This window comes from Megalops cyprinoides, chromosome 2 (assembly GCF_013368585.1).
Source record: "Megalops cyprinoides isolate fMegCyp1 chromosome 2, fMegCyp1.pri, whole genome shotgun sequence".
NCBI lineage: Eukaryota > Metazoa > Chordata > Actinopteri > Elopiformes > Megalopidae > Megalops > Megalops cyprinoides.
In genome coordinates this window covers 8,902,737-8,914,547 of record NC_050584.1, presented here as the reverse complement: position 1 = coordinate 8,914,547, position 11,811 = coordinate 8,902,737, and the positions used below count along the sequence as shown (strand labels likewise).

General features: G+C 39.6%; 1 protein-coding gene across 2 annotated transcripts in view; it reads right to left on the bottom strand.

Annotated features, from left to right (window-relative positions):
* Positions 1-9,020: 9,020 nt before the first annotated feature.
* The window catches only part of ctdspla (CTD (carboxy-terminal domain, RNA polymerase II, polypeptide A) small phosphatase-like a), a 53,305-nt gene continuing 50,514 nt past the window's right edge, over positions 9,021-11,811 (bottom strand). For both annotated transcript variants that reach the window (XM_036521150.1, XM_036521151.1), the window contains one exon: positions 9,021-11,781. In XM_036521150.1, the coding sequence (XP_036377043.1) occupies positions 11,656-11,781 (126 nt within the window). In that variant the 3' untranslated portion in view covers positions 9,021-11,655. The remainder of the gene's footprint in view (positions 11,782-11,811) is intronic.

The window sequence follows — 11,811 nt, the reverse complement described above, 5'->3', positions numbered from 1 at the left end:
GGGAGATGGAGAGGATGAGCAGCGCTTTACAAGGAGACTGATTGGTCTCAGAGGGCTCTGTCGGGAAGCTTCCCACTGCCAATGGGGGTCTCTTTCAGACATGGCTTTGATCAGCCAGCCTGTCTCTGACTAAGCCAAAAGCAGTACAAGGAGACGGGGAACCGAACCAAGCCAGCCCAGACCCCAGATACAATAAATAATTTCAGAGGCACAAATGGATGGCATTTAAGCGTGAATGCTTCCGCTCTTTGTCTCTTGGATCCAAGCAGTTTTAGTGAGTTTACTGCAAACATGGCGCTAACGTTTAATCTGTGCGTACATTGGGCTCTCTTACCAACACATGATGAACAGACTGAAAATGATATCAAATTTAAATGATATCACATTTCAAGTGACAAAATTTAAAAGCCTTCCAATAAGAAAAGGGGACTAAAGAGAGACCCTTGAGTGACAGGGGTGTTTATACAGTATCAAGTTGCAACCTTTTCAAGCATTGCTGACTATTTGTATCTATTCACAGTAGTAAAGAACAATTAAGGGGGCAGTTGTTTGTCTCATACAGTGAAGTGATGGGACAAGTGGCCCCACTTATCATAGCACAGAGAGAACCCCCTGTGGTAACCAGTCAATCATTCCTGACTACAAACTCCAAACGTGCTCTCTCTCCGTCCTGTTAACACAGAGCTCCTTCTCTCTTACTGGTGCTCTGTGTAACAAAGCAGAACATTCATTTGCTTTAAAAGCATTTCATCCACTACATGAGGATTACCTGTGAATGTTCATCTCCCTGGCTAACATCAATCATTCTGGAGGTGAACTCAACTATACCGCTGAAAAACCTTTGTGAGTAGAGCATGCTATGAGTCAAGTTACTCATTTTGTGCATTTATTTTGTGTATGTTTATGAATAATTAGGGGGCATGAGGGCTCTGAATAGTGTGTAGATGATGTGAGTTGCATAATATAGTTTGTGAAGGACAACCTTCACCTGTTCCCCAAAAATACTTCTTAGTTCAATTGTCAGTTTGTGAAATGTCTTAACGATTGCCTTTCCATTTTCAGACTTGTCAATAACTGATCTCATTGATAAATTTCATCTGAACAGGTTAATTGTGTAATTATTAATTGTAATTGTCAACGAGTAATATAGTTGTTGACTACCAGCCATTGGTTAACGATTTACACCTGCCTAATTAAAGGCATATTAAATACAGGTATGTGGGTAGAGAGCAGGCTTACTCTTCCCCCTTCAGCTGACTGTGCTCAGGGTGGTTCCTTTTGTTTCTTGGTTTTTTTTTTTTTTTTTTTTTTTAACAAATTTTTTTTGAACATTTGCTCTTTCTGTTCATCTTTGTGAGAAGTGTTGGCCAGCTTCTCCACGGTGGATATAAAAAGTCTACACATCCTTATGAAATTGCAGGTTTTTGAAATGTAAAGACAGAAATAACAATGTAAATGTCAGACTTTTTCCATCTGTAATGTGATCCTCCAACAAACAAAAATAAAACAAATACAAATAGTATTAGTAATAGTAAATAATATTAGGAACATTTTAAACAAAAAAAAACTACAACACCCTGATTGCAAGTCTGCATACCCTTTCATAATGGGGCCTCTAGCTGTGTTCAAAGTTAACCAATCACATTCAAAATCATGCCTGTAGGTAAATAGCATACACCTGCTATCAATTAAAGTGATTCTGATTAAACCCAGATTAATGTCAGCTATTGCTGTAAGATTTGCTTGAATGTTTGGGGTTGCATCCGACTGGGAGAGCCATGGTCCGCAAAGAGTTGCCAAAGAAACCGCGAGAGCTAATTGTTAAAAAGTACCAATCAGGAGAGGGATATAAAAAAATATCGAAGGCACTGGATGTACCATGGAGCACTGTCAAAACCATCATCAATAAGTGGAGAAAATGTGGCACCACAGTGACATGTGACAATGTGACACAGTGACAGTGCTGCCAACAGCAACACTGAAGGAGCTACAGGAATTTCTGGCAGATACCGGTCACTCCTTGCATGTGACCACCATCTCTTGTATTCTGCACATGTCTGGGCTATTGGGTAGGGTGGCAAGACGGAAACCCTTTCTTACGAAAAGCAACATCCAAGCCCGTCTAAATTATGACAAAAGATTCATTCAGTCACCCCACACAATGCGGCGAAAATGTGTCTGATGAGACAAAGGTTGAACTTTTCGGCATAAATTGTAAAAGATATGTTTGGTGCAAAGCGAATAAAGCTCATCATCCAAGGAAAACCATACTGACTTTGAAGCATGGTGGTGGTGGCATCATGCTTTGGGGCTGTTTTTCTTCAGCTGGGTCAGGGGCTCTTGTCAAGATAGATGGGATAATGAAACATGCTGACCTCTGTCAGAAAGCTGAAGATGAAGAGAAATTTCACATTCTAACATGATAATGACCAAAAGCACACATCCAAGTCGACCAAGGCATGGCTTCAGAAAAGGAAAATCGAAGTCTTGGAATGGCCCAGTCAGAGCCCAGACCTCAATCCCACTGAAAACCTGTGGAATGACCTAAAGGGAGCTGTACACAGGAGATACCCTCACAATTTGAAGGAACTTGAACGGTTTTTGCAAAGAAGAGTGGGATAAAATCCCAAAGTCTAGATGTGCAAAGTTAATAGAGACTTATTCACAAAGACTTGCTGTTGTAATAAATGTAAAAGGTGCTTCCACAAAGTAGATGCAGACTTATGCAATCAGGGTGTTGTAGTTTTTTTTTTTTTTTTCCTAATAATAAACTCTTCTTTCTTTCTCTGGACTTTTGTTTGTTGGAAGGTCACATTAAAGATGGAAAGAGTCTGACAATTATTTTGGTTATTTCTGTCTTTACATTTCAAAACTGCAATTTCATAAGGGTGTGTAGACTTTTTATATCCACTGTATACACTTATATACAGTTGTGTACATACATAGTTATACAGTCCCAGTATGTCTTACACTTGTCTAAATAAATTGTGATGTTTATTTTTCAAGTTGTCCATTGAAAAAAAAAATTATTGATCACTACAGTGAAACGGCATTTCTCTCACACATCGGCGACTGTAGTGGTCAGTAATAAGAACACTACAGTGCTGTGTGTACTAGAGGTGTGTCTGTAATATGGACAACTTAGTATTTCACAATCAAACCACGAATGCAACTTACACAAGGGAGCGGCTGAGCCAGCACTGTAATCACCCTGTGGAGTTTCAGTGTGATTTGATTTGTCAAAGGCTTTGTCTATAGACAAATACAGATTGAAAAATCCTTCAGACTGCACTAAGATTAAAAATAACTTTGGGAACTCTGATCTTTTATGCTATTTTCCTCACTTGTAATTGGAAGTATTGGAAACCTCAGGGGGTCTAAACAGTCTTTACAGGCATATAACTTTTGGCAGACAGATACAGAATTGAATCCTTTACCTTCATTTTCAAGATTAGTCAACTAAATTTAGTTGAACACTCAATTAAGGCTGCCGTAATCCTCTAGGCTTTGAAAAGATAGAAAATTCTGATAGAACCACAAAGAAACACTCGATCCTCAAACACAGGTGAGAACACAATCTAATACACCTCCCCTGCCCATTTGACTTGAAAACGCACATTACCTCAAGCAGTGGTTTGAAGTATTTTATGAACATAATATGAATCAACCCATTCATGCACAATGGGGGCTTTACACAGGTGCCTAAATAATAATAATAATAATGAAGAACATATTCTAATCTCAATGACAGGGATTCTCTGATCATTTCTTGTGTTTTGACTGTGCTTTTACTTCAAATGGAAATCAATTTTGCATCACAAATGTGAACCCTCATATCTGCATGTGAAGAGACTATCCCCTTAAACATAGCAACAGTTCAATCCATCTCCACACAAAATATAGGAACATCATCCAACCAAGACAGTACACTCAAATGCTACAAAAAGAAAAAAAGTACTGATCTTGGTATAATACAACTCCATGAAGCCCAAAAGAGTTAATCTAATGTGAGGTGTACTTACAGTGCATTCCTATTTACAGCTATATATGGCACTTGCGCTACCTGGCCGATGAGTCATAGATTGCTACGGCTTAGAATAACCTTTTTACTTCTGAACAAGGCTGAATTAAGAACATTGTATCTTTGAATCTTTGACAAAATAGGTATACCCACACTAGTTTCACTGATTACTACTAAAGTTAGGACCACCCTAACAACATCAAAAAATGGTACCTGACTTAATTTGACACTAACTACTTTGTGATCGTCTAAAAAGATGATGCTGCTCTTTTAACTGTAAAACCTCAAGACATGTATCTCTCAATGCAGTATCGCTCATTGTACAGGCAAAATTTCACTAAATAATGCTAAAGTATTTCTTAATAATACAATTCATAAACACCAAATCTGCCCCTGACCTTTGCTCCTTCTGTCTTCTTCGTATTTGTAGTTTTACTATCAAAATGATTGTGTTGATCACGATACATTTGTTTAGCATATGTCAACATAATTTACATTTTACATATGACCTATTTCTGTTGCTGCAAAATATTATTTTGTATGAAAACACTGTAGTATGCAATGCTTCTTTTAATGAAAATATTTTCCTTTGTTAGCACAATAATTGTCTAGACACACTGAATACTACACTAATGATGAGAGGAGAACAGTACTGTGTAAGTCTTGCAAAGGCCAAAGAGGCAGAGACAAGTTACCCAAAACCACATCTCCATGGTTTCAGTTAGCAGTCAGCTTACTTTATAGTTAAAAATGGTGAATCCTTCCAAGTGTTCTTAACTGTACTCTGCAATTAAAGGAAAAACTGAGAGACTGAGTTCAGTTTCTTTCACATGAGAGAGAAAACTACACAGGAGTCTGAAAGAAATGGACAGGAAAAAGACAGGCGGCTGAGAAGGAAGAAAAAGATTTTGTTTGATCTCCAGATCTTAAGATTTTGGCTTGGTTTGCTTAGAAGCTCACTTATTGGGGGTGACTCCCACAACTCATACATTAATATAAACCCTCTAACAGCTTGACCTTTTTTCACGGAAGCACTCATAGATTTGTCTTGTCTTGTCTTTCTTGTCCTCTGTGGTCATCTCAGCTTCTAGATAATATTGTGACCTCTTCGAACATTTCATCTGCACCCTACACCCTTAAAAAATGTCCTGCCTTCTCCAAGCAAATGACCATATCCCATGTTGAGCACTGTCTATGTGAACTGAACATTAACAATAATGATTCACAAGGCCACTTCACCCTTATTCCACAGTTCCTGCTGGTTTAATAATTGATATAACAATAGTTGAATAACTTGATCTACTCCAAGATAACTTGGCTTTCACCTTTCTGTTTCCCTTCAACCACACGGGTTGTTTTCATGATCAAGAGTTAGCAGAGTATATGAACTTGTAAAATGATTAACATTTGCAGCTGAACACAGGCATTCTAAAAACACAACGCAGTCAAACTGAAATAAGTCTTTGCAATGATTTTCTGTTTCTCACATTCAAAAGTAGGACTTTAATCTTGAACTCACCAGAGTGAACTTTCTATGTCCATCAAAAGCAGGTGGAAAACTAAGACAACTTTTTTTTTCCAGTATTTTGCAGGACCTGCCTGTACATTCAGTGAGACACAAATGGAGTTTCTGAAGAATAATTAAGCACTGCTGGGGTATGGGTCTTTACATTTTGTAGCGGGTCACTGCCACACTACCAAGATGCCAAGCTTTTACTGCATTTTGTGAAAATTAAGATGGACACCTAGGGTGAGAGCTCCCCCGCGCAAAGTCCCCTGTGTTCCACGCTAAAATAACTTACAGTAGGATAAACTTTTGTCACGAACCTACAAACGTTTGCTCTGAAGTAAGTAGCTCCCAAAAATAAATGTTTGTCTGCCATTGTTACACTCCGCTCTGGCTGTTGCCGAAGCGTTGGCACTTCCCGTTCTCTCCGCCACGGCTCCCGGTGCAGAGCCGGCCCTCTTCCTTAATTAAACAAATAGGTTTGGCGTGCTCTGTTCAGCCCTCCCCGGGCTGTTTGTTGAGGCGTGGAAATGGGGGGGGGGGGCGTTCGCTGGAAGCGTAGTTAAATCATCTAGGCGGACCTCCCCGTTCCCCTCCTAATGAGGCACGCACTCTTTGACCGTCCCTGCTGCGCGGCCAGCGAACATGGGATGAGTCACTCTCGGGCCATCTCATGGCTCCCGTTCTGACTGTATTTGGTATGTGCAAAACCACTCGCTGCGGGACACCTTTAACAAACAGAGAAACGACCAAATGAGATCCCAAAATATGACAAATACTTTCTTTATGCGTCAGGCAGCTTACAATAAGTAACCATCATACAGAATGATTGTATTATCTGCAAGACATGCCCTGCTCCATGAAGGTTTCTAATACTACTTACTCTAATACTTCTAATATGCAAAATATGAAGAACAATGATTCAGACAAAGTAGGGCAATTTTCTAAACGGCTAATCAGCAGTTAACTACAGCATATATAAGACAACATCATGTGCCCCAAGAACACTGCCTGCAGAACCACTGTGGAATAAAGTACCTGTTCATGGCACTATCCTGTTATTTTCTCCATACATGGACCATGGGGGTACACCAGTGAAATAACCCAACATGATCTAAGTGCTGATCTCACATTTGCCATCATTGGTGTACTGCCTATGGAAGTGACAGCCAATCAGCCAGAGGTGCCTCCAGCACATCAGATAAGATTTCTTTCTATTCCTTGAGCTGTCAGACCATTATGATCTCTCCATTTGGCTTTGTGGTCACCAGCCTACAGATAAAATTCCTTCATGGTTAAAAAAATATCTAGGTTTTACGAACACAGTGGCAGTAACTGTTTCATCGTTACTGAAGTTCAAGGTTCAGAGAAACTGTTGTGTAAATTTTCCTTTCCATTGAATAAAAAAAAAAAATCGTAAATGTTTGATACTACTATGTTCTGTAACTACACCAAGAAAAGTAGAGTTCTAAAAGACATGATAGCCCAGATTTAGCTGCATGCAAACTAACACTGAAAATAATGCATTCTTTAAATATTAATTTTACTGTGCTGATTTAAGTGTTTAAATGTACTCTTAGTGACAGCAGGCTTCACTTCCACATGGTAGCTTTTTAATTGGTGCATTGTTTGTTTATGTTTATGTTAACATTTGCACAGAAGCTCTCTCATCTGCGATGTGATAATTATCAGCAATTTAAAAAGCTTCATACATGAACAACACAATTTCAGAGCAAACAGCAGAATAAAGCAAACATGTTCTGACAGCAAAGACAGGAGAACGCAGAAAGCTTCCTTACCTTGTTTCGACACAGGCGGTTTTCCCCTCAAACATGCGCTTGACTAGGCTTGTGCCCCAAATCGCGTCATTGCGCTAATTGCTTAACAGTAGCACTGTGCATTGTGAATTGTGTGTGTTCTGGCTGTGGCAAATGTACTCTACTGTAAGTGGCCTCAGTGTACGAAATTCCTCACTATCCTTTGGAGATGTATGCATTTTAAATGGCTTCTGTCAATCAGTATGATTTGATGTCATGCTGTGGCTCTCATGCATGACCATTAATATGGACTGGGTTTAAAAAGTTCTTCATTAACGTGGCCGCTGACAGACTTGATGGTTGCTGGGCATAACGGGAAAGAAAAAGGTACAGGAAGTCACGCAGCATTAACCAACCCGATATGAACCAAACATTTCTCTTATGTAACACTAACCCGCCGTTGTATACAAATGTTCCATTTGTTCCCCGTACATACTGTACACAATATTCAAAGAATAGCACTGACAGAGAAATCCCACTGCATTTCAAAATGAACTGATTTGCAGGTAATGTCCAGCACAGACACAGATTACTGATGCAAAAAGATGTCATACCCACAAAATTAGTCCAACTTTGAATATTACTGTGTTGTACACTGCAGTGCTTCCCCATTATTCCAGTTGTTATAAATCCTAATTAAACCTTACCTTATTCTAATTGTTATAACCCCCAGTTAAACCTTAACCTTGAAAACAGGTGTGATCACATTCTTCAAGGGCATTTAAAAAAAAAATGCAACACTGACCCCCACAACACACCAAAAGTTGTGTTTACCAATTAGTCCTCCAATAATGTAATCAGGATTTCTACACTGGCTGCACGTTTAATACAAGAAACACATTCATTAAAAGCTGCAGCATGTTGCAAACAGCTGCTGAAAAGCACATTATTTCCAGCTTTAATTGTTTCTTTGGCACACAGATAATTAATGGTCAAAACTTTCATTGTGTGCTAGACAGAAAAAAAGACTGAGTACAAATCTGTGCCACCCTTATCTAAACCAGATCCCAAAAGCCATCCTTAACTCTGCAAAATCCCCTGGATCCCCCCCCCCCCCCCCCCCCCCTGCTCCTCATCCCAAAAATCAATGTGGTGCAAAAACCTCCAAACAACAGAAATAAAAATGTAACTTTCCTATCAGGGTACTGAGTAACTACACCAAACATAACTTAAAGAGTGAGGATAATCTTAGGCCATAAAACATTTGTATAATCTATGCTTATTTTACAGTAATTAATCTTGCACTGGGGCTACATAAGTTAACGTGAGAAAAGGCTCATTCTGGGTAAGGTTAGCTTGTTGAATTAATTAATGTGTTAACAGAAAGACTAATGTGCAACCATAAAATGGGTCAGACATGACAATGATGAAGAATGGACTCAAAAATAATTGAGCTAAAAGGAAAAAAATAAAACATTTCAGCATTCAAGTACTGCAATACTCAGACTGAATAATTTTTAGCACTGCATTCCAGGTAACATACAGGGTCACACCATATCACATTTATGTGCCATGATGAGGCGGAGGATTAATCAATGTAAAACCAAACACATTTTGCTGTTATCGACCACAGGGCAGTTGGTGGTAAACACTTATACACTATATAAGTCCAATGAAGTAACATCTCATTAGTCAGTGAAAACTAAAAACATTTTTCTTCTTTAAAAAGGTGCTTTAATATGACTTGTCATTGTTTGAAAGATATACGCCACAAAACCATGTAATATTTTACTGAAAATATGCAAACCAGGCACAGTAACACTCCTCTATAGTTTTGAGTCAGACTCCCTCTCTGGATCTCCACCACAATCCGCTTGTGGAGAAGGGGGATGGCTTCCCTCCAGGACGGCAACATACTTTGAAAATGGAGTACTTCAATATTCACATACCATAGAGTTCAACAGCTTTCTGGTGATTGCCTGAATTAGAATTGCACTGACTGATGCGCACATGATCTCCAAACATGAACAGGACACTTGATATACCACCGTGATACACATTATATTACTGATTGTGAACAGCCAAAGATAAATATAACCCATATGGAATAATTTGGTAACACAGTCAGGATAGGTGGTTTTACAAAGGTGTACTAAGCCTGGTAAAACAGTGTAAACTGGGAACAGGGAAAGTAGAGGGGTGAGGAACACTGTGTCTATTGTGTGGGTGTGGGTGTAGGTGGAGAAAATATCACCAGATACTACTAAATCATGACATGTGACTCCTGCAGGATACTGAAACCAACCAAAAAGTGCCCTCCAGTAATTTCGAGCACACAGCATCATTGTACAAATAAAAACTATTCTCTTATTTCAGGAGTACAGTGAGGTGCACTAGTGCTCACTGTAGAAGAGCTTTACTGTGCCTGCTGTAGGGGAAACACCAGTCAGACAACATGGAAATGAAAAAAAAAAGTCTTCAAAACCAGATACCGAGACTTGAATAAATCAGAACATTGAGAGCCATGACAGTGATCATCCTGGTACTGATGTAAAGAGAGTGTCTGTGAGCAACCGGATGCGTAGCTGTGGAGGGTGCAGGAACCAGGAGGGAGTTTCCTCCGGCCACGTTATTGCGCGGGGCTTGTGGCGCATTGGGAGGGTGTGTCTCCTGACTTAGGCACAGTGGTGACGAACAGTTCCGGCAGCCTGTGGCCGATTCTGCGCGGTCTCCGTGCGCTAGCAGCAGCAGCAGCAGCAGTGGCAGCACAGACCAGTCCAAAACAACATAACCCCGACATGAACACGACGTCAAAAAAGAAAAAAAAAAATTCAAAATCCTAAAATCAGCGAGAGAGACGTTTTTCACCTCACAAAAATCACAGAGAGAGAGAGAGAGAGAAAAAAAACACACTAAAAATTAAATACAAAAAATAGGTATTTTTCATGCGATGTTTGTGGGGACATTTTTTTGATAATGAAAGAATACATTTGCAATTGTGTACCATCATTGATATTGTTAAAGGACACTTCCATTTTCCTTGGTAAAAGACTCTTGAACCTCTGCAACACAGTACTAGAATCACTGTGAAAAACTGCCCTAAGGTACTATAATTTCATTGAAGTGCACTGAGGACCCACAGAGGACATAACTGAACAAAAAGGACAAAAACACTTGGACTGAAACCAAAGTGCATCAGCTAAATGTGACTATTTTAAAACCCAAACACAGGTATCAGAATTCAAAACAGACATACAATCATTAAGTTATAAAAACATATATGGTCAATTATATCAAACATTACACTGCCCATGAAGGATGGCTACTTAGTTTAGTTTGATTTAGTTACGCTTATTGTTCCAATTGAAATGATCCACCTTGACAGTATTCACTTATTCACCTTCATGGGACCTGGCACTTGCATGTAAAATCCAGTGTATGGCATCACTTAGAAACATAGCCATTGGCACTCTGTATAAAACCCAAGGGCTTTACCCCCACCCCTACCCTGCCTCTGACAAACAAATCCCCAACATCTCTGTTGTAGGAGCTGTAACAAGGATATTGTTATATAATATCACAATTGCAAATGCATTCCTCCCATTTCATTAGAGGCAATTACGTCTAACAACTGTCTGTGTAAGATGAAATAACCAAAGAAAGATGACCTCTATATGGGCCTTTAGAGAACTGACAAAAGTCATTTAGTATATGAAGACACATACCCGCCCCTATGTAAAATTTTCAGCATAAATAACAGTGCTCTTGCTTATAAAGATTCATCTCCACTTCGGTTGTAAAGCATATACTCATTAAAAGATTTCAGTTCTCTGGAAATATGCTGCATACAAAATGTAAATTTGTTCTCTCCGTAAAAACATCAGTCAAAAAAGGCACTTCATTCAGTAAGAAAAGAAAATCACAGTTGATTTACTGGAGACTGGGAAAAGACTACCTGCATAGCAACAACAAAAGGGCGAAGAATGTTACTCTTTCCCTCCTTTTTTGGAAAAAAAAGTTTTTGGGGGTAAATATAAAGAACTTAATAGAATAGTAAATCTCGTGTCTCTGATAAAAAATTAAGTTCTTTTTGTTTAATTTTTTGTTTTTACCTCCAGATTAGAAATATATAATATCTACACATTTTTCTTGCCTGTGAGGCTTCCCAGTGTTCACCCCCTTTACGCTGACTGCACCACAAGCAGTCGGTCCATCACGTGTGCGCTGGAAAAACAGGCTGCTCTTTGTAGTGCTCTGTGGCGCCCTCTTCAGGCAGCTCCAGGGAAAACCTGAGCCAATGCTGGAGAGGGGGTGGGGTAACCAGTCGGGGTGGATTGAGGATTTGGGGGGGGGTTTGGCAGCAGGCTGCGCTACCTGGCCCTCAGGTTCTGCAGCACGCTGTAAACGTCTTCTTCTCTACTCAGTCCTTCAAAGAAAGGTATCAGGTCTAGGAGCTCGGTGTCCGTCATGTCGTCAAACCATGACTGCACAGGGACCTGTGGCAAGGGATAGGGGACAGGGATAGT